The 27,086-nt window shown below is 43.3% G+C and overlaps 1 protein-coding gene and 1 pseudogene across 3 annotated transcripts in view; both read right to left on the bottom strand.

Moving 5' to 3' along the window:
- LOC147030318 (cyclic AMP-responsive element-binding protein 1-like) overlaps positions 1 to 27,086 on the bottom strand; it is an 80,668-nt gene that overhangs the window by 13,696 nt on the left and 39,886 nt on the right. For all 3 annotated transcript variants that reach the window (XM_085874241.1, XM_085874242.1, XM_085874240.1), the window contains exons 3-5: positions 21,206 to 21,287; positions 13,941 to 14,072; positions 2,618 to 2,715 (exon numbers count right to left, since the gene is read on the bottom strand). In XM_085874241.1, coding sequence (XP_085730367.1) covers positions 2,618 to 2,715; positions 13,941 to 14,072; positions 21,206 to 21,277 — 302 coding nt within the window. In that variant the 5' untranslated portion in view covers positions 21,278 to 21,287. The remainder of the gene's footprint in view (positions 1 to 2,617; positions 2,716 to 13,940; positions 14,073 to 21,205; positions 21,288 to 27,086) is intronic.
- LOC147030319 (uncharacterized) lies at positions 16,360 to 20,298 on the bottom strand (annotated as a pseudogene).

Consider the following 27,086-nt stretch of genomic DNA (forward strand, 5'->3'; position numbering starts at 1 on the left):
CCATTTGAGGTAAGGGAGGGGATGGAGGGGGAACATACACCAGAAACAGGTTTGATTAAACGCCACCAGGATTTTGAGGAGGGAGAGAGGTTTGAGAGTTCAGACTTGAGATGAGAAAGATGTTGTTTTCTGGCTCTCCTGAGGGTAGATACACACTTGTTCCGAGCTTTGTGGAAGGAACTGAGATTGCCCTCAGTTGGGTTTGCTTTCCATGAAGCAAAGGCAAGTTGTTTCAGGACAACTGCCTCGCCACAAGCTTCAGTAAACCAAGGGCGGGAGGAAGGGATAAACCTGTGCATGAGGGAGAGCAAGTTTCTTTGAAAGAATTCCCAGGATGAGTTGATGTTTGAGAAAGTAGTGATAGGAGACCAGTCTGTATGTTTGATGGCTGCTCGGAGACCCTGCCAGTCGGCTTGAGTGAAATGCCAGACTCGACGGCGGTGAGGTGGTTCTCTGATAACAGCCAGAGAGATGTCCACTTTGACAATGACGTGGTCAGAAGAACTGATTAGAGCGAAGGAAGAGCAGCAGATATTGTCAGGGAAATTTGTCAAAATCAGATCCAGAAGAGATGTAGTACCATTGGTTGAGATCCGGGTAGGGAAGTTGACCGATTGAGTCAGTCCTAATGAGTCGCAGAAAGCTTTTGCTGATGTCCCATGGCAGGTGAGAGAGGTACCCACACCGAGCCAACTGGCGTGATGACAATTGAAGTCACCACATATGAGGAAGAGAGAGTTTGGATGAGAAGATAGAAGATGGTCCATGTTTTCGGATAGTGAGGTGTAGATGGAGTCATCACTGTTCAGTGGACGGTACAGTACACATATAAACATGAGGTGGGAGTGGAGGGGAAGCCGAAGCCAGAGGTATTCCTGGGGTGTGGGGGAGTGAGAGCAGTGCATGGAGAGTGAGGAATAGAGTCTTTGATGAAGAGAGCAACACCTCCACCAGGACGAGGCTCAGGTCTGTCATACCGGAGGAGGGAGTCACCGGGGTGAGATACTTGGGAGTCAGACACGTCTTGGGAGAGGAAAGTTTCTGTTCGGCAGATAATGTCTGGTTTGTCAGTGGCAACCTGTATGGAAAGATCTGAAAGGTTTGAGCGAAGGCCCTGGATATTTGAGGTCCACACTTTTAATGAAGAGGTAGGGGAGGAGGCTTTGGGTGCAGGAGGTGGAGGGGGAGGGTAGGACAAGGGACGAGGGGGGGAGGTAAGGAGGGTTGGTGAAAGAGTGTGGGGTCTTGCAGAATAGCGAGGGGAGGGGGCCGAATGAGGAGGAGAAAAGGCTCTGTGGTGCTGGGGGAGAGGGGGGACAAGAGACAAGGAAGAAGAAAGTTGAGTATTTGAGGAGGTGGAGTGAAGAGATGGAGGTGAGAGGGCAGTGGAGGGAGGAAACTTGGTGGATGAGAGGGGGGGGAAACTTTGGGAAGGATGAGTAAAGGGGATGAAAGGTGGGAGAAAGGTGAGGGGGGAATTTTTGAGAGAGGTGAGAGGGAGGCTTGGAGGAAGAAGAGTGGGATGGTTGCTTTGAGAGTGAGAGTGAGGGGTGAAGGGGGTGAGTTGGCACTGAAGTTGGAAAAAAAGAATTCCACATTTTTACAGACTGACGCGATACAAAGCACACAGATATTACACAGAATGTGGTTGCAGTACATTGGATATTCCAACCATCCATCCATCCATCCATCAGTACCATACTCTGTGCAGAGGGTTGGTGCTGCTGAAGCAGACTCCTTGGCTATTTGGGCACAATCCTGGACAGGCCGCCACTCCGGCACAGGATACCAGCAAGCTGGCACTCATTTTGCCGACCTCAGAAGGGTGACACAGGCAGGGTCAACCCCACCTGGTATTAATCCAACAGCCAAGCAGGATTTGAACTCAGGATCCAAAGATCCCAAGCCCACCACCCTAACCATTAAGCCAACACCAGGCATACATTGGATATTGCTATCGTTATTGTAGTCTCAAAACAATGGCTGAAAGTTTAATTTGTACCACAACAGTACAATCTGGGAAAGGATGGCACATTATGCTCGGACTCAGACTTGAGAGCGGTTTCTGGAATCTCATCTGTCCACAAACCAAAATCACTGCCCATTTCTACGTCAGAAACGTTGTTTGGGGATTTGGTCGTCTTGCATAACAAAGAATCCTCAGGCAGAACTTTTCCCTCAAAAGGAAAAACTGGAATTGCACAAAGTAGGTACAGCAGCCATGGATGAGGAAACGTTGCACAAGATTATAACAATAGGTCATAACGAAAGCTTAGAGTGGACACGCCAGCTGAGATAAAGTTGTTAAATTGAACTGAAACAAACACTCACCCCCTCTCCACTCTCATCCTAAATCCCCTCTTCCAAAAAGCCAAGGATGAGAGTTATGGCATGAAGGGTGGATGGAGAGAGCATTCTTTAACAAAAATAAAATACTGGATTTTTATCAATGCACCACAGAAAAAAATCTACCAAATGATAGAACTTGAAAATGTCAGTCGTAAGGGGTTGCTTTTTAAACCTTTACAGAAAAACTTGTCCCACATCTGTGCGCGTCCACACATTTTCACATCGCATGCATCCCAAACCAGCAGAACCGAAGTACCGAGAATAATACCTGTAGGATGGCCGTCGGGACAGCACCTCTCTGCGTTTCTGTGCATTCAGGTTACCTTGAGCTCCTTCTCTTGGTTCGTTGCTCTCAGATGAAGCCACCTGCGAACGGAATAAAGCGTTGAGGTTACATTGTTTCAAACTTTATTAAACTTTGCGGAAGCGTGAAAGTTTAAAAAAAAGATATAAAAAATTTAAAAACCCCTTCCAAGGCACAAATTCCTTTGACGAAGCCAAGGTATGGGTACGGCACCGGGTCAGCGAACCAGTCACGAATCAAGACGTCTGTCTCCAGAGTCCTGTGCATACAGTCAGTCGTCAAACAGTTGGGACATTGCTGGCAGCACGATTGGTGAAACTGACACGTTTGGGGCATTAAACAGTAATTTGTCACTCAAGCTTTGTTCGACAAGTCCGAATATTCACAAGCGTGACAAGTGAGCGTGGGAGCAGAATTGAGCGTAGGAGCATTGTCCCTGGGCAACACGTGCTTCAGCTTGTTAAAGCAATAACATCGTCGCAGTGCTCATCTCCGACAGAGAAGCGCTGCTAAAAATAACAATCAGCTCACTTTGTTGAAACCACGGAGAACAGGATATTGGCTCTCGGACCACATCTCCAAGCATGCACGACAGATGGGTGCAATAAACCAAAGGACGTGCACTTCACACCTTAACAAGCACTTTACCTTATTGGCACTGGAGCATGTCTGCCTTGCCAGGTTAATGTTGCTAATGAACAGTTGGATATCAAGAGCAAGTTTTCACAACGTCAACCACGGCTTTGTTAAAATTTGGACACTGGAAATTCAAAGCTCATTTGTTAGCTGCTACAATATATATATATATATATATATATATATATATATATATATATATATATATATATATATATATATATATATATATTTTAAACAACAACAAAAAAAACCGCTGATTCATCCATCCCTTTGTGCAACATTCCATTCCACCGATTGTTTGGACAGCTGGCCTGACTCCACCCACAATTTCAACCTGAAAAATCATACAGCCACCATGTTGGTTCTTATTGCTATACGAAGCCAAAGATGTCTTCGGAGCTGTCATATTGACAATTGCCATGTCCTTCCCTCAAAGTTTTCCCTTCACTGTAAAATGACCAAAGTGACAGTTACAAGGATTTTGAGCCGATAGGCATCACGGGCCTTGTTAACATATTCCACGGCGATCGAGGCAGCGATCTGTTGTTGATCAAGGTGTACACTGCCCAAATAACTCTGTGGCATTCTCTCAAGCAGTGCTTTCACCGTGGATGATATACAGGTGCTTGCTATTATTTCAGACTATTTTGTCTTAAACTATTCGACCAAGGACCATAAAACGCATGAAGGTCTTTGTCTGAGGACTTCCGGAAATCTCGCGAGATTGTGAAAGAAAACATCCATCATTATTCACTTTTAACGATGTGTGTGTATATATATATGCATCAGGAAGACAATAATTGGTTTTGGGATATTTATTGGCACAATTAAGCTGCTATTGGTCAATTGAGAGTTGCATTTCCATGGGGTTTCCGCATATCTCACGGGATTGAGAGTTGGACAGGTGACTGACAGGCCATGACATGCAGGAGTTGTTTCAATCACGGTTTGTTTGTTTTTTTGTATCCAATATTGAGGCTCGCACAAGAGCCAACACACAGAACATATAACAAAGAGAGCAGGAGACGAGAGGGCTGGGAGAGGGAAGAACAAAACATTGGGGAATAGAGACATTCGGAGATCTGTGGAAGGGAGAGGGATGGAGCGGGGCACATGGGGAAAACAAAATGGACACAACAGGGACTTTCAGGAAGGAAAGCAGAAAATTTGAAGGAGGTGGGTTTTGGGTGGATTAACAGGGGAAGAAAAGATCATGGTTTTGGATGGGAGAAGAAAAGAGATGGTGGTGAACAGCTGTTTTGAGGACCTGGAGGGAAGAGTGGAGTTGAGTGAGTTGAGGACCTCACCAGAAAGGGCTTGGATAGGGAAGTGACCTAAGCATATTTCCACAGTTATAAAATTCACTGATTTCAACTAATCATATGTATATATATATATATATATATATATATATATATATATATATATATATATATATATATATATATATATATATATATATATATATATATATATATATATATATATATATCATCTAATTGATTGAACGTTCTAAATCGATTAGGCTGTGCACCAACACCCGGCAATGCACAAGTAATGAAAGGTCTTGACCTGAAAAATGCACAAACATGTAAAATATTGTTATGAATATGACTTTGGGGTTGATTAGTTAGTTATGTCAGTCAATGTTAGAATAAGATTTCTCCTTATACTCAAATTCGTGCTGCCAAGATCAGGTGTAGAGAGAGCACCATGTCCCCCTATCAGACCTTGTTACATTTCTTCTCCTACTCCCCCCCGCCCCCCAAGCCCCACCCCCTCATTTAAAATCGACTAAATTCCACGACTATATGCTCATCTGCATTATCGCCGGGAAAAGACGGAGCTCGGATCATGACATCATGAAAGGATCGAGTAGCCGTCAGAGCAGCCAATAAAAAGTGTCAATGACGTCATGATGTGGGTTGGGGGGGGAGGTGTAAGGTATAATATGCAGGATGCTGTGTGAGATGGGAAGTTCAGCTCGTTGCTGAGATTCCGCCGATGTGGAGAGTTCAGGCAATCCGTAGAGCAGAGAGTGAGTTTGGTTGAGCTCGGGGCTTCGACAGAGCTTCGTGCACGGTATTTTATGGATGGCAAGAAGCTGTTGAGAAGGGAAGCTCGGAGTGCAAGAAACGGGGGAGTGTTTCACCCAAGTATCACTGATATATGCTACCAGTAGCGGCAATTGTTTGCCAATTGCACTTGTCCCGCTTTCCCAACTCGTCTGGCAGACAGACTACGTCACACCATTGCAACGCCACAGAGAATGTTCCCATTCTACCTCCATAGTTCCTTTCCTATCCTTTGTTTCCCATATATTTTGTTTCCCTGAGTAAGTCTGCAGGTGTTAAGAGTGCAGTTAAGGGACGCATTGAGCCTTCCTTTTTCTCGTTGACAAGCCGCCGGTTTCCTTTATTGCCTTTTTACCTCCGCCACCGAAGGTGAAGGAGGTTGTTTTCACCTCTCTCTGTCTGTTTGTTACTTGCAAAATCGAAGATGTTTTCAAGCATATTGGTCAGTCGATTGTGTTATTCCGTCTGTCTGTTTGTCTGCCTGTATATCGCCCACAGGTCACAATTTTAAACCGATATTCACAAAAAACTTCACCACATACTCGAGAGTTTGTCATAAGGAAGAAGCCTCTTGCTTGAGGTCAAAAGGTCAACAACTAAGGTGATATTTCTAAAATCCTCAATTTTCATCAGATTGACTTGAAATTTTAAGAGGATTTATATTTCAGGTCATTGAATTCAACTAACCAATTATGTTGAGGTCAACATGGACCAAAAGGTCAACATAGGCCAATGGTCAACAATTAAGGTGAGATTTCAAAGATCCTCAATTTTCATCCGATTGACTTGAAATTTGAAGAGGGTTTGCATATTAGTCACTGAATTCAACTAGCCAACAATTTTTTTAAGGTCGACATAGATCAAAAGGTCAACAAATATATATATATATATATATATATATATATATATATATATATATATATATATATATATATACACATATATATACACACACACAAGCCGGTAGGCGGCGATGGGTCGCCGAGCATGGAAACTATAAGATATAGAGCAAAATGGATGTCATTTCGCGGATAGGGAATCACCTTAAGATTATGCATATCAAATCTCATCCAGTTCCATCTACTGATAACTACTTGGTATCCATTTGAATGAAAAGTAGCGAAAATGCGGTTTGAAATTGGAAATCCCCAAAGTTCGAGGGGGTGCTGTGGATGAACAAAGATCTAAATCGAAAATCCGGCTCGATCATTTGTGCACAATGTATTCCAGATGATTAGTGTGAATTTTCATGATAATCCGACCATAACCCTAGGAGGAGTAGCATTTGGCGCGAAGGCACCTCCAGCATTCGCATATTATCGATTTTTGCACTAATTGACCTTTGACCCCTGACCTAAGCGAAATCGGGCAATATGTCCTGAGGCAAAGTTGTAGTACTTATTGAGTACCATGAACCTGCAAAGTTTCATTCATATCGATGCACTCACCTGGTCACTAGGGGGCCTTCAATTTTCGCCAATTTTCGCGCATACCCTAATTGTAGGCAGCGCTGCGGGTAAAGTATTCCATATATCACAAAAACTGGAATATATTTGATAGAGCATCACCTGTAGATCATTCGTGCCAAATTTCATAACCATACGTTGGATAATGGCTTTCGGAATTGATTTCACGTGAATGGTACCGATTTTGAAGGTTTTTCGGTTGTTGCGAGGGAACCAAAGCGTCCCGAGCAACCATCACAATTTCCAAAGCACAAGGTCAAAAGATGTACCTACCACCCGAGTTTGGTCAAAATCTGCCCACGTTTACTACCAATTATGCTGATGATAAACAAACAAACAAACAAACAGACAGAATTACTGACAATAAGGGTCACCTATTTCAGCGACCCAACACACACACATATATATATATATATATATATATATATATATATATATATATATATATATATATATATATATATATATATATATATATATATATATATATATATATATATATATATATATATATATATATATATATATATATATGAATTTTCTTCCTTGGATCTTGTGTTGATAAATTAGCATGGTCACGCAGGCATGATGGGCTGAATGGCCTCCACCTGTTTTCTAAAAAAGAAAAATTTCTAAAATTTCTAGATCCTCAGTTTTCATCCTATTGACTTGAAATTTGAAGAGGGGTTGCATATTTGTTCATTGAATTCAACCAGCATTATTTTTGAGGTCAAATTTGTTTTATAGATTTTGCAAGTATCGTGTTCTGCGTGACATTGTCTTCTTGTTTGTTTGTTTGTCCGTCTGTGTGCAGGATATCTCAAAAAGTTGTGGATGGATCCGGATGAAATTTGGTGGGCAGGTTGGGTGTGTGACAAGGATTAACAGATTAGATTTTGGTGAAGAACCGAATCCGGATCTGGATACGGGAGTTATTTAATTTTTAAAGTCATTCTTCACCATGGAGAGATAGGGCCAAAAACGATATATTGCATGACATTTCAAAAACTTATTTGGTCCGAGATGTTCTCATGGATCAGGCATTGCGTGGCAAAGGTATGCGCTCTGCCGAGTGCCCTTCTCCTCTTATGCTGTGATTGTTTTTCATACCATCAAATTATTGCTCACTGAGGGAGCCTCATAAGTGGAGAAGGCTAACGGGCTGACCACGTGCCTCGTGGTTGCAGCAGGTTGATCAGCATCTCAAGGAGATGGTGATTGGCCAGGCTTCTGTCTGGATGATGGTCAGACGGGAGGCACCTGGAGTACCGGCGGAAAGTGGACACAGCGATGCGCTGTTCGGGTGCATGCTCCCATATCTGACCTGACCTGAAATTAGTGTTACTAAATTCAATTGTTTTTAATATCTTGTGGTGGTGGTTTTGGGTTGTGATTGGCCCCTCCTGCATGAAAAATTATTCATTGGGAATACAAGCACGCCACTTGAAATAAAATAAATCAAACTACCTGGGTGCCTGCAGCTAACACGGCATGAGATCTCGCCTAAAACCTCATTCTGCCAAGTCCACCTCTGGCGGGTCATGGTTTGCCCATTAGGGAGACCAGTCCCATTACAATGTATGCAGTGACAGCTTACCATGCGGAAGACATTGCAGATTCTATCCGATTAAGTGTACTGCTGGAAATATTATAAAAGCGACGACGTTGCGCCTCAAACCCAATTTCAGAGCCAGGGTAAGGCTTTAAGCAGATACCTTGGTTCAGTCCGAAAGTGGGTTTGATAACATTGCTGATCAAGTCCCAACAGGCCACAGAGTACTCATGGAATGGTAAATGACTCAGCATGGGGCTGAGGGGTCAACATCACAGCGTTTTTAATGCATGGATTCACGACATCTCATCTTGGCGATCCCATGGCACAGTGGTTCCCAAAGCGTGCGGTGCCATTTTTGACTCGTATATTTTTAGCAAGATGAAAAGAAAGAGGAAAAAGGCTCACAGCTTGAGCAATACATTCAGAGGTCGAAACATGCTGCCGTAGAAACATGACCGACTGTCATCTTGGCATTCCGAGGCACACAGGCATGTTTAACGGCGATTGAAGGTGCACAGTGGAGTTTCAATATAAATTAATGCGAGACAAAGACATTGGTAGATGCATGTACTTTTATGTGAATTGCAAGGACATTCACAGACGATAGAAAATACATGTTATGTGAGCCTGGCCTCCCAGCATCACCGCTCAGGGGGTTTAGATCGGAATGCAAAACAGGCAAACCCTTTGAAAAAGGCAGTAAGAGAGACGCTTGCATCAGTTTACTGATGCTAAGAATCCCAAGGTGCATTTCACATCGAGCCAGTGAATGCAAATCAGCGTGGATTCCAAAACTCCGTATCTTGGCTTTGCAAATAGTGCCAGGAGCTCAATGAGGAATCCCATGATCATGCTAACCTGACAGTTTAATTGAATGGATACAAGTGATCATATGTTTATTCAGTACCCATGAAAAAAAAAATGTTAATTTTTTTTAAAATGAAAAAATACATCAGATTCTTTAAGAGTTCTGTCATCACCTGTGTTGTAAACCACAGAATATATTGAGTGAGTGTAGTGCCCAAGCAGTAAATAAAGCCTTCAAAGTTTAACCAAAAATTAACATTGGACCATAAAACCAAAACCAAATCAGTATGTGTGTGTGTGCATCTTACAATGCTGGGATGGAGTTTGAAAATAACATAAAAAAATAAAAAGAAAAAGATTGTGAACAAAACTATGAGTGCAAACACAGGCCATGATAGTCACGGTCATTCCACAACTTTCGTAACATTTTGCACCAAAATGTGGGGCATGTGACAGGTCGCATGCATGTATATGGCGTGGGATGACATCTCATGAACAGTGTGTGTGTGTGTGTGTGTGTGTGTGTGTGTGTGTGTGTGTGTGTGTGTGTGTGTGTGTCACATCTTGTATACATCATGGATGACCATTCACTCGATGTGAAATTGTACAACATTGAGAAAAGCAGACGCACATTTCGGAGAAACTAACCACTGTGTTCCATGTACATTAAATCACCATTTGTAGCGTTTCAATTTGATGAAATCTTTGGACACGATGACCGACCGTATGGGCTGAAATTTTAAAATAATTACTCAAGTACGAATTTGAAAACTTCAAACTTTTCTAATGACGTACGACATGTCAAAGTGTCATGGCCACTTTACTTCTAAAAACACCCAATTAAGTCGGGGCCAAACCGGCTTTAGAAATCTCTGCAGAGCCATGCTTGGATGGTCTCGCTGTGTTGCAACAAGCTCAAAGGGTCGTGCATGCATACACCATTTTCCAAGGAGCGGTGGATGTATGACCGAGCCAAAACGTGTTGAAAGCCGTAGTTTTGACGGGAAGAAACTGCAGGGTTGCTGCAAATTCACAGCATTTTATATCCCACAGCAGAAGATGAAGCGCCAAAACCAAAGCAGTGAAAACATTACAAAGCACTCGTATCTATCTACCAATGGAATGGAGGGGCGCTACATAGTGAAGCACCATGGTTTATTTTTTTTTTCTGCCTTGTGTTGCTTGCAGATCCAAACTTCAAGGATTTACCAACTTTCATTCAATTGATTGTGGCATGCGTCTCCTCAATCAACTAATCGTTGAGATGTGCTCAGGACAAATAATAATAAATAAATTACCAGTTGATCGTTCGGATGTTGAAGAAAAAAGGAAGGAGGCGACCCTTATTTGTCATCAATTTTTTTTTCAAAATGGCCGCCAGCTTTTAGTACCCGACAAATCATGAACCCGACATGCCAATTTTTTTTTTTTACCTCCCCACCAAAATAATTACACGATTCATGCGCTCGACAGGTTAGTTTTCTACCAACAAACAAGTGTGATGTGGGTCATATACCTGACACATCACGTACACTCGCTAAACATATTAAAAATACAATCCAAAGTTCGAAACGAATATATAATAAATGTATAGAGAATTACAAAATACTTCGCACTTTGAACGTATTAAAATTATTGTCTGTGCTATCTTTCTGTATCAATCTACAGTAAACATTTAATACATAGATTTACATTTGTAGCATGTGGATTCACCAGCACTCCCAAGTTCAACTCACTCGTGAAACCGGAGAGAACGTCACATCGTGAGCGTTGCCCATCAAGAACTGTCCCCGCATACCACGGCTTCAGGACTTTAGTTGCCGTCCGAATTTGCAAACAGACAAGAACCATCTTCAAAAATGAAGCTTAAATCATGAAAATGATTCGTCGCATTCACGCAATTAGTCTACATTCGACATTTGTCGCGCAATTTGCGACTATGAACACCAGTCGCAGTTTGTATCGTTTTAAATCGGAAGCGTGCACTGAATTTTACTGCAGGGACTGCGACGGATCTTACATACGCAGATCAGCATAGCTCACATATCACGCATGGAAATAGAAAGCGGCAATACGGCACTCGGCACAGTGGCTCGGTAGAAGGAATAAAAACTCAGTATCGACGTTGGGGAAATGGTGGCTTCAAAGAATGGTGCAAGAGTCACACACAAATATATGGATTAAGTGGTGCAAGCCGCTTCAACATTTGGTACGTCCTTCCTTTCATCCGTCGGTCAAAAATGATGAAGAACCTTTCTAACCCACCGTGTTTCGTTCGTTTCTAGTTTGTTATTGTTTACTTTTTCTTGTGGTGTTTAGTTTTTTGTTGTTGATTATTTTGCATCAGGACAGGAAGGTCACCCCACCTGTTGAGCAAGTAACTGTCAGTCCCCCACAGGCTACTTTTTAAGCGGTGCAGCTGCTTCAATGCAGTATGCACAGCTTCCTTCGGACACGGGTGCAATTTTTTTCTGGGATGTTTGACAAAATAACAAAGAACAAAAAAAAAAGGAGGTGGCTACAAAAAAGGAAGCAGGTCGGGACGATCAACTGTTTTTATTATTATTATTATTATGAGTGCGGGCCCGTAGGTACGTGCAGCTTCGTTCCTTCGCTCTCGTAAACGACGACTGGATTGGGGCATTTTTTCAATTAGATCGGACCAACTGTATCAAATGGCCATAACTTGGGAAACACCTGGGAAACATACTCAGGTCCCCAGCATCAATTGTGACGTCATATAAAACGAAGAAGAATTGTGACGCCGCCTCTCTCTCCCCCCTAGTCTCGCCCCTCCTCTCTCCTCCCTCCTCTCTCGCCCCTCTCTCTTGAATTGTGACGCCCCCTATCTCTCGCTCCCCCTCTCGCCCCTCCCTCTCCCCCTCTCTTGAATTGTGACGCCCCCTCTCTCTCGCCCCTCTCTCTGTAAATGTATTCACAAATGTCTACCAAGCACAATTAATTCAAACCTTGGGAAAAAACAGCTTTCAAACCCTTGGGAAACAGCTGAAATGGATGAAGAACAATATCAAACCTTGAAAAGGCACATACTAAGGTCCCCAGCATCAATTGTGACGTCATACCACACGAAGAAGAATTGTGACGTCAATCGTGCAATAAAAATAAATAATAACAATAAATAAACATAAATTGTGACGTCGTTCGTGACGTCATAGCACCGTGTCTTGTCATTGGTTGATAGATAAATGGCCGTAACTTGGGAACCACTCGTCCGATTGATATCAAACCTCGAAAAGGCAGATCCGCGGGACCCCGGCAATATTCCTGGCAAGTTTCAATCCGATCGGACCGGCGGTCGTCGAGAAACTGTGGTCGCATACAGACACACAGACAGACAGACACACAGACAGACACACAGACAGAGAGAGAGACAGACACACACAGACAGACAGACAGATTGCTGGAATTATAGATAGATTATTATTATTATTATAAGTTGGCCTTATCTTCACATTTCCAACTCATTTTTGAAACGGAAATGGAAAACATCAGTCACAAATAGGCACTGATGCCATTAAGTACATTAAAAAAAAAAGTACGACCCGTAAGATAACGTCATGAGAACTTTGTTTCTTGTTCGAACATCATGATGGGACGGAGGGTGATGCCTGTTGTTACGAGTTTTCATAAGGTTGGTCTCATCAGAACCTCTGAAACCAGTTACGATAGTAGCAAGGCAGGGGTATTTCAAAGAGAGCAATTAATGGATGGAATAGGCTTCCTGGGTAGGTGAGAGCACCAGGGAGCGAAGATAAGATATCAATTCCAGAAGTTGTGGGTGTTGTCAAATGTCATCAGGTCTGTGAGTGCAACCTTCATTTCAATATCCCCCTCCCCCTCTCCCCTCCTTCCCCAAAATTTTGTGATTGATGATGTCCTGTCCATGATGTGCCACTTCACCCCTGCCATCTTTCCACTGTCCCCCTTTCCAATGAGTGGATGTCAGATTGGACTGGGTTTATGGTGCAAGTGGGGTTGTTGTTGCAGTGGGTGAGTGCACTGGTGGATTGGGTGATTCTGGAGATGAGGCTGTGGCAAAGGAATGACAGGCCGATTGACCTCCTGTGTAGAGTTTTCCTTGCACATGAACTTGTAATATGTGGAGTATTCGGAACAAAGGCAAACAAAGCTTTCAACGAGAATGTGTTCTTCTCCAAGTAATAAATCAATATACAAACTCTAACACGAGTATTTCAATTTCTTATATACAGATGTTGAAAAATGGAAGAACAGAAAGATAAGGGGCAAATGGATAAACAGACAAAATTGTGCAAAGAGAAAACAGTGAGACAACAACAAAACTGATGTACTACAGCAGGAGGAGAGGAAATGCAATAACGGTGGGAACAGGATGTCAGTGAGTGCAGTTGTTCAAGCTCAGCTTTGCACGAAAATGACATCAATTCATTGAAAACTGTGATGCAATCGTGGTTCAGATGACTACTCCACTGAACAAGTATGTTCACATATTAAGATGTCTTCTGCATAATGCGAACAAATGGAATTATTAATCAAATAAAAGTTCAATCTTTGGAAAATCTAAAAGGCTTTTGTTCTCAGACACATTATGCGTAATTCAGTGATTTTATCACATCACAAGTACAAATCCTTCTGGAATCATTGCACACTTCAGACATCAAGATTGATAATCTCTGTTCAGAGAGAAATGCTTTCTACACATTTGCTGTGGTCTGCAAAGAGCAAAACTACCGACTCGGCCATACCTGCACAGTATGAATCTGTGGTGGCTGGATAACAGACGGCTGAGAGGCATGAATCACCGATTGGACCTGAACAGACTGTCCACCGGGTAGTTGAACCACCGTGACTGCCGGCAGCACATCACCCCTCGTCTGCTGCTCACCACATGGAGGCCCAAGAGGTCAATAATTACGGGATTAGTTACGTGCAGTTCCATGTTAACCATGTGGAACTCAAGATTAAAATGAACTTAGTCCTTTAAAAATGAGACGAAGACACAATATTTTGACACTTTTACAGCATGCATTGTTGCCTAATAAGACAGCTCAACGCCAAGTGTGCCATCTCGTCTCATTTCAATCCTAGTTCAGACTATAAACTGCAGGACCGTGCTGTGAAGGTAGGACATTGCCTCAATGAGTGCACCATTCATCAGATCCGATATGAAGCTGAGGACCCTTCTGACAACATCGATTGTAGCCCATTGGGTGTTGGCACAGCAGCCAAATCAAAAATTTGTGCCTCAATATGCAAGTTAGCATTGTTCACAAACAGATAAACTTTTAAAATGACTACTTTAAGAGGTACAATACTCATGGTGAGGACACTGGACTATTTCCCCAGAGATTATGGGTTCCCATTTGGCTGAAAATAAAGGATTTGGAATCCAAAGTTGGCCACAATCTCAGAATTCTCCTTATGGCCAAATCCTTCCAATAACGTCAGCTTATCATGATGTACAAGGCCTTCAAATGAACACACCATATATATTATTACAGTTCTTGGAACCGTATGCATACAACATACAGGTGTCCCAAGTCAGTTATTCCATGAAGTATATGTGTAGACAGATCCCTTCCTTGTGTTTAGTGGGAAATTAAAGGGGTGCATTGCGATGTATTTTTAGTGAGGTTAATAAATCTTTATATCCCCTCCATTATGAACCACAGTCCCTTCCTCTCGCATGGGCTGAATAAACGCTTGTTCGCCAACTCGCCCAACCGGCGACTCGCTGTCCGAGGCAAAATCCTCTTGCAGTAGTTCCTTTTTGGTGAGTCCGCACGTGTGGAGTGGGTGGTCTTCCCGGTATGGCTGATATCCCGCCCAGAAAGGGCAGACCCATGGAAGCCCCATCCAATCAAGGCAGAGAGTGATGTCAGCTTCACCAAGGCCACTCCCCGCTGAGAGAGATCTATAAATTATGAAGTGTGCTGAGACAGTTCGTCGGTTGAGGAGCGTTGGGGTGCTGAGAGGGTAGGAGGGTTCGTTGGTTGAGGGCTGAGAGGAAGAGTGAGTGAGCTGGAAAGTGAGTCGTCTGGTGAGCTGGAAAGTGAGTCGTCTTGGGAGTAAGCTGGAAACCAGGATCCCCGCCTCGGACTCCGCTCTACTCGACCCGGGCTCCTTCGCCGAAACGGTCTCCATGCGGGTGGCCGTGGACTGAGCCGCATGACCATTGCCAGGTGCCGCACCACGGAGCATTCCTTTCCCCGGAACTCAGGAACTGAGAACTGCGACCTCAACTCCCTCCCTGGCTGAAAAATTCCTTTGCCATTCAACTGGGTTTATTTTGTCCGAGTGTGTGCCTGAGTGTGTGGCGCTGTCTTTAACTAGAAACTGTATAAGTTATTCGAACCTTGTAAATCTTGCATGTATTATTCTCGTGACAAGTCTGCTCTGTGTCTGCTTTATAAGGTGCTGTAAAATTGTCGCACTACATCTCTCTCATCTTCCCCTGCATAACACCCCAATAAACCTGTTACCTGGACCACATAACTTTCCTCGCTTTATTGCAAATAAATTATTGTAGAAATGTTCCCAGTTCGTTTTTGTCTAATCCTCCATTGGTCCAGCATGGTTCGGATCTAATTTTTTGTCAGGTCTTTAACCCCGATGATCTGTACATTCGAGCCGGTACGTCCTTGGTAGTTACGCTGGGCTGCATCCGATCTGGAGTTGGTAGTTGGTACTCTACCGTAGTCGGGAGAGTGATCTGGTTTGGGCAAGGCGTACTGAGGGCTTGGTTCCCCAGTAGACGACACCGCAACGGTAAATTAGGTAAATTGGTTACAGACAAAAAGACCCTACGCTACGTGGTGGAGGTATTGGCGTCCACGGTCGGCCAAGCGACGAGTCACGTCACAGAATTATCCGGAGTGGCGGCCTACAATTCCGGGAGTCTGGAAGTCTGGAAGACGACGCAACTTCCCCCACCTTGCGGTCATTCTCACCACCAGACCCTGGCCTACAACTATATATATATATATATATATATATATATATATATATATATATATATATATATATATATATATATATATATATATATATATATATCTATATATATATATATATATTGTTGTAGATTCTCACCCGCCGGCATGCGGACAGCCGCTTTTAGACGAATCGCGGCCGTACGCCCACTGAACGGACAATCTAGTCGCAGCCTTCCGGATCAAACGCCGGAATCCCGCTACGGGTGTGTTTTGAGCACACCACAGCCGAGTCAACACTCTACCCGCGCTGCAGGGTCAATCGCCGAATTGTCGATATATCTAATCAATCGCGCGGACAGACTACCGAGAGACTGCACCTCAACGGAGCTCGCTTCGTTTTGGGATAACTGAGCGAGGTATTATCGCGAGGCCCCGTTGGACCCAATTCTATTATCGGCTATTTAAAAACCAACTATTATTCCGAACGCAGAATGGCAGCTCAATTAAGGGAAGAAGGACGCAACAAATGGGTCAACATTCAAACCAGCACATTTATAGACAATGGTGGTTACGGTGGTTGTTGTAATGGTGGCATGGCTGGCGTTTTGTGGTGGTCTTGAGGGTGGTGTGGTTGGGCAGTTGTGGTTAAGGTGGTTGTTCGGGTGGTGTGGTTGGGCGGTTGTGGTTAAGGTGGTTGTTCTGAAGGCGGTTGTGGTGGTTGACATGCGGTTGGTCCAAAATAACGATAGCAAAAGAAAAATGGCTAACTCAAAGATCACAGCCCGGTTACACGAATAATTGCCCGTTAAACATCGGTGGGGAAATCTATCTGAACACAGACTTATCGACATAACTGATCCAAGGACCTATATGGTGCTCTGTGAATTTCCAGCCGTAACAACAAACACACAAACACACAAACACACAAACACACAAACACACAAACACACAAACACACAAACACACAAACACACAAACACACAAACACACAAACACACAAACACACAAACACACAAACACACAAACACACACACACACACACACCTGCCAAATAGCTCAATATGTTCCTGACTTGTTGATATATTGTTTTGAATTATCACTCATCCAGCATTCAAGATAACTTGTTGTAAATGCGACATTACATATACTACATAACGCGAGTACTAATATTATTACATACACTACATAATACACATAAATCAACTGTAAGAATATAATGCAAAGCTCAAACAGTCATCTCCACATAAAGTTGCAGAATTCCCGAGAATCACATTAAGCAATTGGATTTTTGCAGTCGGGGGATGTTTTTTGGCACCGACAGAATCTGCAACATCTGACCCCAGCCATCCTGCAAGAGCAAGTTGACCAAGCACACTCATCACAAGTACAGAATACAGACCAATGGGCAGGAAGGATTTTCCACAACGTTGCAGGTATTCGCTGACCCTGCTCAGACTCATAGCCACAATCCTCTGGCTTCAGTGACTCAACAGTTTCAGGATCAGTATGGCTGTCCAAGGTATGCATGGTAGTGTAAGCATTAAAGAATCCACGTAGGATATGAGGTAGAAGTCCCTGGCAGGTTGGAGGCAGGTTATGAAGAGAACTACTTTTGTTGAAATGGAACATCTCTGCTTTCAAAACATCTTCAAATTTCAAAAGATCATCGAAATTTGTAACATCACTTCCACTTTTCAGCACCTTCACCAAGTAATGCTCAGCATTGTGAATTAATGATGGAGAGAGGGTTGGTGATCTCCCAAAGCGTTTGAGAAACTTTTCTGGCTCTACCTGCAAAGCTGCCTTCTTTGATCCAATTCTACTTGTGATGTCACACCCTGTAAGGCTATGTACAGCCGGTAGTACTGCACAGGACTGATGACCCACACGCTGGAACAAGGCATGAAGAGGCACATACCAAGTGGTGTCACCCACTCCAGCTCGCAACCACAGCTGCTGAAGGTTGTGCTGCTGGAAGATGTGGTAGAGCAGGGCAACAATGACATCAGTATCATTTGAGATGACAACACATACTTTGTGTCCTGCCTTTAGCGAGTCCAAGACATGAAGAGGTATATGAAAGTCAGATTCTTCTAAAGATGATTGAAGATGGGCCATCACATTTTCTTCACATTTGTGAGCTATGACACACTGCCAATTATCATCTTCTTTAGTTACCTGGCTCACCACAGTGGGGTATTGACGAGTTTCAGGAGCATTTCCTCGAAGATGACAATAGATGCACTTCTCCAAAAGAAGCTTGTTGATGTTTGAGGGCCAGAAAGTTTCATTCTTTTTTGGTAGAGGTGTTCCTGGTTCAATAGAACTGTGCTCAATTGGAAGAGTATGACATCGCTTCATTCTCTCACTGTCCTTCACTGAGGGATCTTCAGAGTACATGTCAAACACATAGTCACAACGTCCATACTGATGGTATATCTCACAAAGGGAAGCAAAAACTGAGACACAGTCCTGGAAATTGGAGAGGCCAGTAACACAAACTTTGCGAACATTGGCCATGATGTCAATTATGAACGAAGAGTTCCTCCAATGTCTGTATGCATAATCCTTAGGTTTAAGATGAGTTTCCAGCTGTTTTAGTAATTGGCTCTTTATTGGGCTGGTCATCATACCATCATTGTTGAAGAGAAGAGGGGAAGGAGCAACATCAAATTTCAAAAGGTCATTTGTGGTCAGTCCCCAATCACGGGCAATTTCAATTGTTTTCTCCACAATATTCAATTCTTTCACTGCCTTCTTGATAGTCTTCTGAGGTTTGTTTCTAATAGATTGCATTGTTTTGAGATTTGTTGAGTTAATACATTAACGGAGCCTTGTACTTTTCTGGACAAAACGTTTAAGTCGAAATTTCATGTACTTTTCCTCTCCTTGTGTTAAGGCATTCAGCATGTCATTTCGGATGTCTTGTGACATGATCTCCTTTGTCACAAAATTTTGAAGTGTTGGAGAAGCCTTCAAAGATAGTGGAGATCCTCTTTCCTCGATAATTTTGATCATTGCCTGGATATGGGCTTCTTTGTGCATTGTCGTAACTTGGGATGACTCATGGTGGTTGTATGATTCATGTGTGTTCTCCATCAAGCCAGCATATTTTCGATGTAGATTCTTTACTGCCATCATTTCATGGTAAATCAGGTTCCACTGAGCCACATACTGCTTCTGCTTGGCATGTCCAATGACTCCATCACTGTATTTAGATGAGAGGTTGATACTCTGCTCTAGTTTCTGGTCACCACTTACAGCAGTGAAGTGACCAGCTTTGTCCTTGATAGAAAAGTTTCCATTTGAGAAGTTCTCATAGACTGATGGTGCAGTTTGTGAGAGTCGTTTCATGTCTTCCAAGTAGAGAGAACACCAGCGCAGGTCGTTGGTGGAATCAAAAGCTGCAAACAGATAAAGAGATCTTTCAACAGCATCAAGATGGAGCTCCCATATCCCTTCACGATCAGCTCTCAACAGATCTTGCACAACATCCATCATGCAGAGGAATTGAGTCCAGAATAGGAAGTTCTCATTTATAGCAGAGCGGGTTTTGATGAAGCAATTTAGATCTCTAATCAGTTTTTTGGATGCAGTGGCAAACTCTGCCATATATTTCTGGCTGTCATTGATGGTTTTCTTCAATAAAACTTGACTTGAGATGAGACAGAATAGCCAGCTCTGGTGTATATGGCTCAATACCTTTCTCAGCAAATAATTATTTGTACAGAAGGCACCTGAATGCTTCAGCAAGAAATTGCATACCGAAAAGAGAGCAGGTGTAATGGCCTCCATTAAGAACCGAGTTCTGGATGACAGTTGGACCAAAGACACAAGCCTGCAACCAAGTGATGTCAGCTCCACTTCCACTTAGGGCTTTTCCAATGCACTTCAAAACAATTTTCACCAAGTGAAATGTTCCCATAACTAGGACTAGGTTGTTAAATTCCTTAGGTCGCATCATTTGAATTTCCTTTGCAATGGAGTATACACCCTCATCACAATACATAGGAATTTCTCTTTGAAGCAGCTGTGAATTAAGTGACATAAAATTCCTCAATGCAGAATAAACAGTCGCATATTGAGTGACTGGATGTGGCAGGACAGGCAGGAATGCAAGAATTTTCACTGGAATGTTCTCTTGTCCAATTAAAGCTTCAATGTTAAATCATGTCTACTTTTCATTATTTTGGCAGTCATTTTGAGGAAAATCTTGGGATTATGCTAATTAGATCAGCTAAAAAAAATACAAAAATGTTACCAATGATTCCCTTGGGGTCAATAACCTATATTTAGTATAAAAAAAATCAACTTTCCATGGCATTTAATCGAGGAGATATCATCATTTGATGAAATACCGCAAAAGTGGCCATTTGGGGGTAGGGGTGACTTTGGTTTACAATGAGCTCTGTGGTCATCACACAAAGCCCCATTGTGAGAATATGAAAATTGAATTGCTCAGAGAACTTAATAATGAAACTTTTGGCCAAATTTTAAAGCTCTACTTACAATATTAAATCATTCAGAGACCATCAAAATTTGAGCTACTTTCAAGTTGAAAGCTATTTTTGACTAAAATTACGTAAAATATGGTCATTTCGACTGTGAACAATGTTTTAAGAGAATAAATCATGCTAAAATGTGTTAAGCAATGCATAAGTAATTGAAGTAAATCAAAATTAATAATTTATGGATGCTTAATAATGATTTATTCCATCTAAACCCAATACGGGCATTTTGGTTCAATTATGGTTCGTTGGTAGCCAACTGCGAATCAAAGATGGACCCTGCAGAGAAAACGTACTTGATCTGGAGGTGTTACCCAAACTTTTTTTGAAGGTCTTGGCATATAGAACAAAAAAAAATTAGGGTAACGCTCCAAAAGAGTCATGTACACAAACACCCCTCCCCCCCACTCGAGCCAGGAGTATTAAGTTATCCAATGTTTCTTACTTTCATTTCAATTCCTGAAAGAATACATAGCGATCCCCTCACTGCCCTCATCCTGCAAACAATGGAAAAGCACAAGCTCTTTTTAGAATCCGAGTTTGCTCAAAATTGCCAACCCAACTTACCGGATCGATGGCTATTTTGAGGGGTTGATCGATGTCACTCGTTTCACTCTTTCTCTCACCAGTCAAATCCATTCCCGTTCACCTGCAGCAAAGTTCAGCCGAACCCTCAATCAAATAGTCTTTTCCCCTGGATTAGGCAAAAGTTCCATGTGTAGTGGCAATTCATCATGCAAAAATTGCAACCATCATGACCATGTGTACGTGCAACAAATGCTTTTCCAAGGCAGGATCTAAACCAGAGACTTGGCACATTAATTTGAATCACAATCAAAAACCTATGTCCATTTGCGAATAAAGTTTCTCACTTTCCTTCTTTGGTCACAATGAAAAAAAAAAACATACTATCCTACCAGAGCTCAAAAGGGACACAAATGCACTTATAATTTGTACTGTTCACAGCTTGATGTGCAGACATTGATATGGTGGCCTCAAAGGTCCAGCTAACATGGACGCTCTGTGGCGAAGGTCTAAAAAAGACCTCCACGAATGACTGAAACCATTTTTGAAGTTGCACTATACATCGTTTAGCATTCCTCTTACGATCCTCCATGGATCATTCAAATAAAGCAGAGACTGGCAGTACTCACGCACTGGAATGATATTTACAATTAAAGTTTTCTATTTTGTATACATCGTCGAGGTTCATGGAAGAGCTCGTAATGGTGCACTGAACGGATCAGAATCCAACAGGACAAAAAGAACAGCAGAGAGAAGTGGGAAACACCAACAGCAGACCTGAAGGCCGTGAGAGAGAGAGTGAGAGTGAGAGTGAGAGTGAGAGTGAGAAAACTGTGGCTGCATTATGTCGATGACATCTTCGTTATTTGGCAACATGACAAAATAGATCTCCATACGTTTCTTCAACACTTTAACAATCAGCATTGCAACATCAAATTCACCATGGAAGTTGAGCAACAAGTCAATTTCGTTTCTTGACATCCTCATTACAAAGACTCCTCATGGCAAACCCCTCACATAGTGTACAGGAAACCAACTCATACGGATCGCTACCTCAACCACCGCTCTTTTCATCATCCCCCAACTATCCAGTCTGTGAGCAGCAGTCTTGTTCGTCGTGCGTGCACCATCAGCAACAAGTATAAGCTGCATCGCGAACTACGCCACATCACGAATGTCCTTCGATTCTACGGTTATCCCGCTCACAAGATAATCACTAACCCACCAAGAGCTCGGAATCCAACACCGGAAGCTGGAGCACATGCTACTCTTCCCTTTATTGGACGTACATCACAACATCTACAACGGATTCTCAAGACTGCTCATGTAACAGTTTGCCATCGCTGGACACATAAGCTTGAATCTATTTTTCACACCCATAAGCACAGAAGGCTTCCGAAGCACCATCCAGGTGTTTACCGCATTTGAATGGGGAAAGTTTACATTGGTGAAATTGGCAGGACGTTCACCACAAGATCAAAAGAACATCAGGCACATTTATCAATCATGCACAGAACAAAAATCATCGCATATTATGGTCATATAGCAGACATATCACATCTATCAGTCACTGGCGCACAAGGAGAATCAGAGAAGCTATGGAGATACAGTTACATCACACGGTCCCTCAAGAAAGAAAACGAGATACCCATGAGCGATATCTCACTCTCCATAATCAACAAATCGACACCAAAACTACAGCTTGCAATACACTGAGAGCATTCGACTATGATGAGCAAAATGTACTGACCAATCAGCACTTCACAATAATCAGCCAATTCGGGGGGAGGGGGGAGTTGAGGAGTTGTTATAAGAGCTGGATTCATTCGTTCTAATTACATCCTCATGTCGATGGGTGGAGCATACTGCCCAAAACGTTGAGGCCTATTTTCTTCTTTTTTTTTTGCTGTGGAGTTATTTTCTCTTTAAAATATAAAGAGATTTTTGAACAATATTTTATACAAGGTGCTTTTGCCTGTGGTCTCGGCCCACGGGACAGTGGAGTGAATCAACAGTGTGGGCTACGTTTGGTGCGTGTGGTCTCGGCTCGGCCCGTGGAACAGTGGAGTCATCTTCTTCTTCTTCTTCTTCTTCTTCTTATTCTTGTGTATGGCAGCTTAGCTGCCGGGGTAGCTATCATTTCTTGGAAGCGTGACTGTGTCGCTGATGCAGTGCCCCTCTACCAGTACACACTGGCACTCATTTTGTTGACCTCAGAAGGATGACAGGCTGAGTCAACCCCCTGGTGTATTAATTCAGCGGCCAACGGGGCTTGAACTCAGGACCCTCGGATCCCAAGCTGCCACCCTAACCACTAAACCAACACCAGGCTAACAGTGGAGTACATCAACGGTACGAGCTGTGTTTGGTCTTTGTGCCTGTTGACTCAGCTCCGTTTTCCTCTGTTGGTCGTCCCAACACTGCGGGAGACTGGTGGACCGAGAGTATGGGGTTTGGCCATTTTCAAAAATGTGGATCTAGGGCGTGGGAGTTCAGGAGCGTATTTGTGTGAGAAAGATGATGGTCGAACTGGGTGGCTCTTGAACTGTAATATCTGAAAGAATCGAGTGATTTAAAAAAAAAAAAATTGTGAAAAGCATTCGCTTGTTACTAGCTGAACAAGCATGACTTTAAATGTATTCGGGAGAGCGGGAAAAAAAGGAATGGGAGAGGGTGGAAGGAGTAAGATAAGAGGGAAGGAGTGGGGTGGGGGAAGGGATGAGTGCCTCGATAGTAGGGGTGAGGAGTCAAGTGTGGAGGGAGAGCCAAGGGGTCAGCAGGGGGAAGGTGGGGAGCGAGTGGAGAGAGAGTGGTGTGTGCACGTACGGCAACAAGATTATGACAACAGGCTGGGGTTGTGGAGCAAGCAGGTCAGCCCAGGCAGTGCTGCTGATTGATGACCAGTGTCCCAAACAGATCAAGATGGTACTAGCTCTGCCACCAGGTGGGCAGCGGTTCTGAAGCGATGTTCGGCTAGGTAATTTGAATGTGGGATCAATTGGGTGAGAGTCATCGAGGTGGTGGCAATGAGGAAGAGGAGGTGGTTGAATGTTGTGTGTGCAGGAGACAAGGCGAGGAGGTTGGTAGGAGGATACAATCTGTTGCACATGGGTGGGGATTGAAAGAATAATAGCATGGGAATAATAGTATCGGAAGAGATCAGCAAGCAGATGGTCAGAGTGTAAAGAGGGACGGATAGTTATGGCATGGTTGGTGGGACAGAAACAAACGGTTTGTTTTATGTCTGCATAGGGGCTACAAACGGGAAGGACTGGTGTGGAGAAGCAGGAATTCAGGGGCACACTGAATAGGATCAGGACAGTTGAGCTGGACATGATGCTTCGCATTGCAGGGGACTTTAACACACATGTGGGAGTGGTAGAGCCGGGGGAAGAGGAATGTTTTGGTAAATTTGGTTGGGGAACGAGGAATAGAGAGGGTCGAGAGTAATGGGATGGCATAGCTGGTTCGTTCTTTCAAAAGTGGGAAAGCCACAAAATTACCTAAAGAAGTGGACATCATAGAACAGAACTGGATTTGGTGGTGGTAAGGAAGTGACAGTTGTGGAGGGTAAAGGATTGTAAGGCAGTGGCGGGAGAGCATGTTACCGCCCAGCACAAGCTTGTGGTGCTTGTGGTACAGATGAAGAAAAGGAGTGAAGTTAAGAGCAGGGGTCAGAAGATTATTAGATGGGGGAAGTGCAGGGGAAACATCGTCATTGAGTACAAGGAAAGGTTGAAGGGCAGGTATGAGCAACTTAGCGAAGAAGCAGAAAGTTTGGAGAAGTGGAAGAAGTCCAGAGAGGCATTTATGGAATTGCAGAAGTTTTGTGTGGAAGGCCATCAGGAAAGGGTGCATCATTGAAGGAGAGGAACCAGGTATGGTGGATGGAGGTGGTAGCGAAGACGGTTGGTGAAAAGGAGGTTTGTAAGAGGATAGAGAAGATCAAGGATAGCCGGATGTGGGTTTGCTACAGCTGTATGGGCAGAAGAAGAAAGCAGCAAGGAGAGCTGTGGAGAAGGTGAGGAATAATAAGAAAGAGGTGGTGTACAACAAGTTGGAAGAGGATGGTGGGAGGAATATGATATATAAATTGGGTCATGGCAGGGATGAGGATTGTTGTGACATGGGGGGGGGGAGGGGGAGCGGTGATTCAGGATGGTAGCGGGAGACTCGGACAGAGAGGGGGGCAGTATTGAAGGTGTGGGAAGGGTATTTCAAAGAACTGTTGAACTGGAAAGGAAGCAACGGTGATCTGGACCTACCATGTTATGTAGAGGGGAATGTGGAGATCATGGAGGAGGAAGTGTGGATGGTATTGAAGGAGATGAAGAAGGGAAGAGCATCAGGCATTGATGAGGTGTACAGAGATTATAATTGCAGAGGAAGGAGTCGGAGTCAGTTGGACGAAGAGGCGGTTGAACATATGCATGAGAGAGGGTTCAATTCCAGAAGATTGGAGGACATGGTTAATTGTGCCGATATGGAAAGGGAAGGGCTATGTTCACGATCCGGGGAAGTACAGGGGCATTATGCTCCTTGGTCATGGATTGAAGGTGCTGGAGAGGATTCTGGACAGGAGGACAAGGAAGAGGGTGGGGTTGGAGATCGGAGAAGAGTAGCAGGGGTTTAGAAAGGGTAGGGGGATGATGGATGGGATGTTCACGCTGAGACAGCTGGTGGAGAAGATGTTGGAAATGCAAGGTGAGATGGCATTGGGATTTGTGGATCTGGAGAAGGCCTACGACACTGTCCTTTTTCCGGTTCCGGTTTTGAGCGGCAAGAGGTCTCCTTCGGGGCTCCCTGCTGACATTCTCAAAGTTAAGTTCCGGTTGTTATTTGTCCCGTTTTAACTGTTTAATTTTCTCACCTACATGTTAATGTGTGTTCCTAGTTCGGTTTTGTTTCAAAAATCGTGCTATTTTGTGAGTATTTATGTCGACGTTCTTACCTGGTGTTTGAGGCCTAGTCCTAGGCTTGAGGCCTACCGGTTCCACTTGGTGTTCGATCGTTTTTTTTTTTGTTTGTTTGTTTTTTCTCCCCATTACCTTCAATTTCTATCCTCCCCATTACCTTCAATTTTCATCCTCCCCACTTTCCAAACATCCCCCATTCTCCCAACTAATCTCTTTCTTATCTCAAAAAAAAAAAAAAAAAAAAAAAAAAAAAAAAAATACCCAACAACAACAACAACAACAACAACAACAACAACAACAACACGCTCACCTTCTCCCGATTCTGCTACTTCTTCTTCCTCTTAACTTCCTCCTCGTCTTCCTCGATTTCTTTTTTTTTTTACATTTCCATGACCTAATCTGTTGAACTCTCTCATACATTAATATTAACAACAAAAACGATCTTATGATGCTTCATCTTCCTCTCTCACACATGTGGTACTCTTTACTGTTTCACAATGCACTACTCTTCTGCTATTTCAACAGACTGCTTTCATTTCGACCTCTCCTTCATTCCTTGCCTAAAAAATCCAACTATTACAGCGCTTCTTCTCTCCATGCTCTGAATTCGCCTTCATTGCATCCATCAAGAATTGTGTTAAATCGCATCTCTGACCTAAAACTTTTAAAAACCACAGTTTGCCATGGATGCTCGCTTTCCATCAACCATTCTTTTTTCCAACTTCAGTGCCAACTCACCCCCTCACCCCTCACTCTCACTCTCAAAGCAACCATCCCACTCTTCTCCCTCCAAGCCTCCCTCTCACCTCTTTCAAAAATTCCCCCTCACCTTTCTCCCACCTTTCATCCCCCTCACTCTTCCTTCTCTAAGTTGCCCCCCTCTCATCCACCAACCTGCCTCCCTCCACTGCCCTCTCACCTCCATCTCTTCACTCCACCTCCTCAAATACTCAACTGCCATCTTCCTTGTCTCTTGTCCCCCCTCTCTCCCAGCACCACAGAGCCTT

The sequence above is a fragment of the Eptatretus burgeri genome, chromosome 3, assembly GCF_056783735.1.
Source record: "Eptatretus burgeri isolate ZD-2024b chromosome 3, Ebu_testis_v1, whole genome shotgun sequence".
NCBI lineage: Eukaryota > Metazoa > Chordata > Myxini > Myxiniformes > Myxinidae > Eptatretus > Eptatretus burgeri.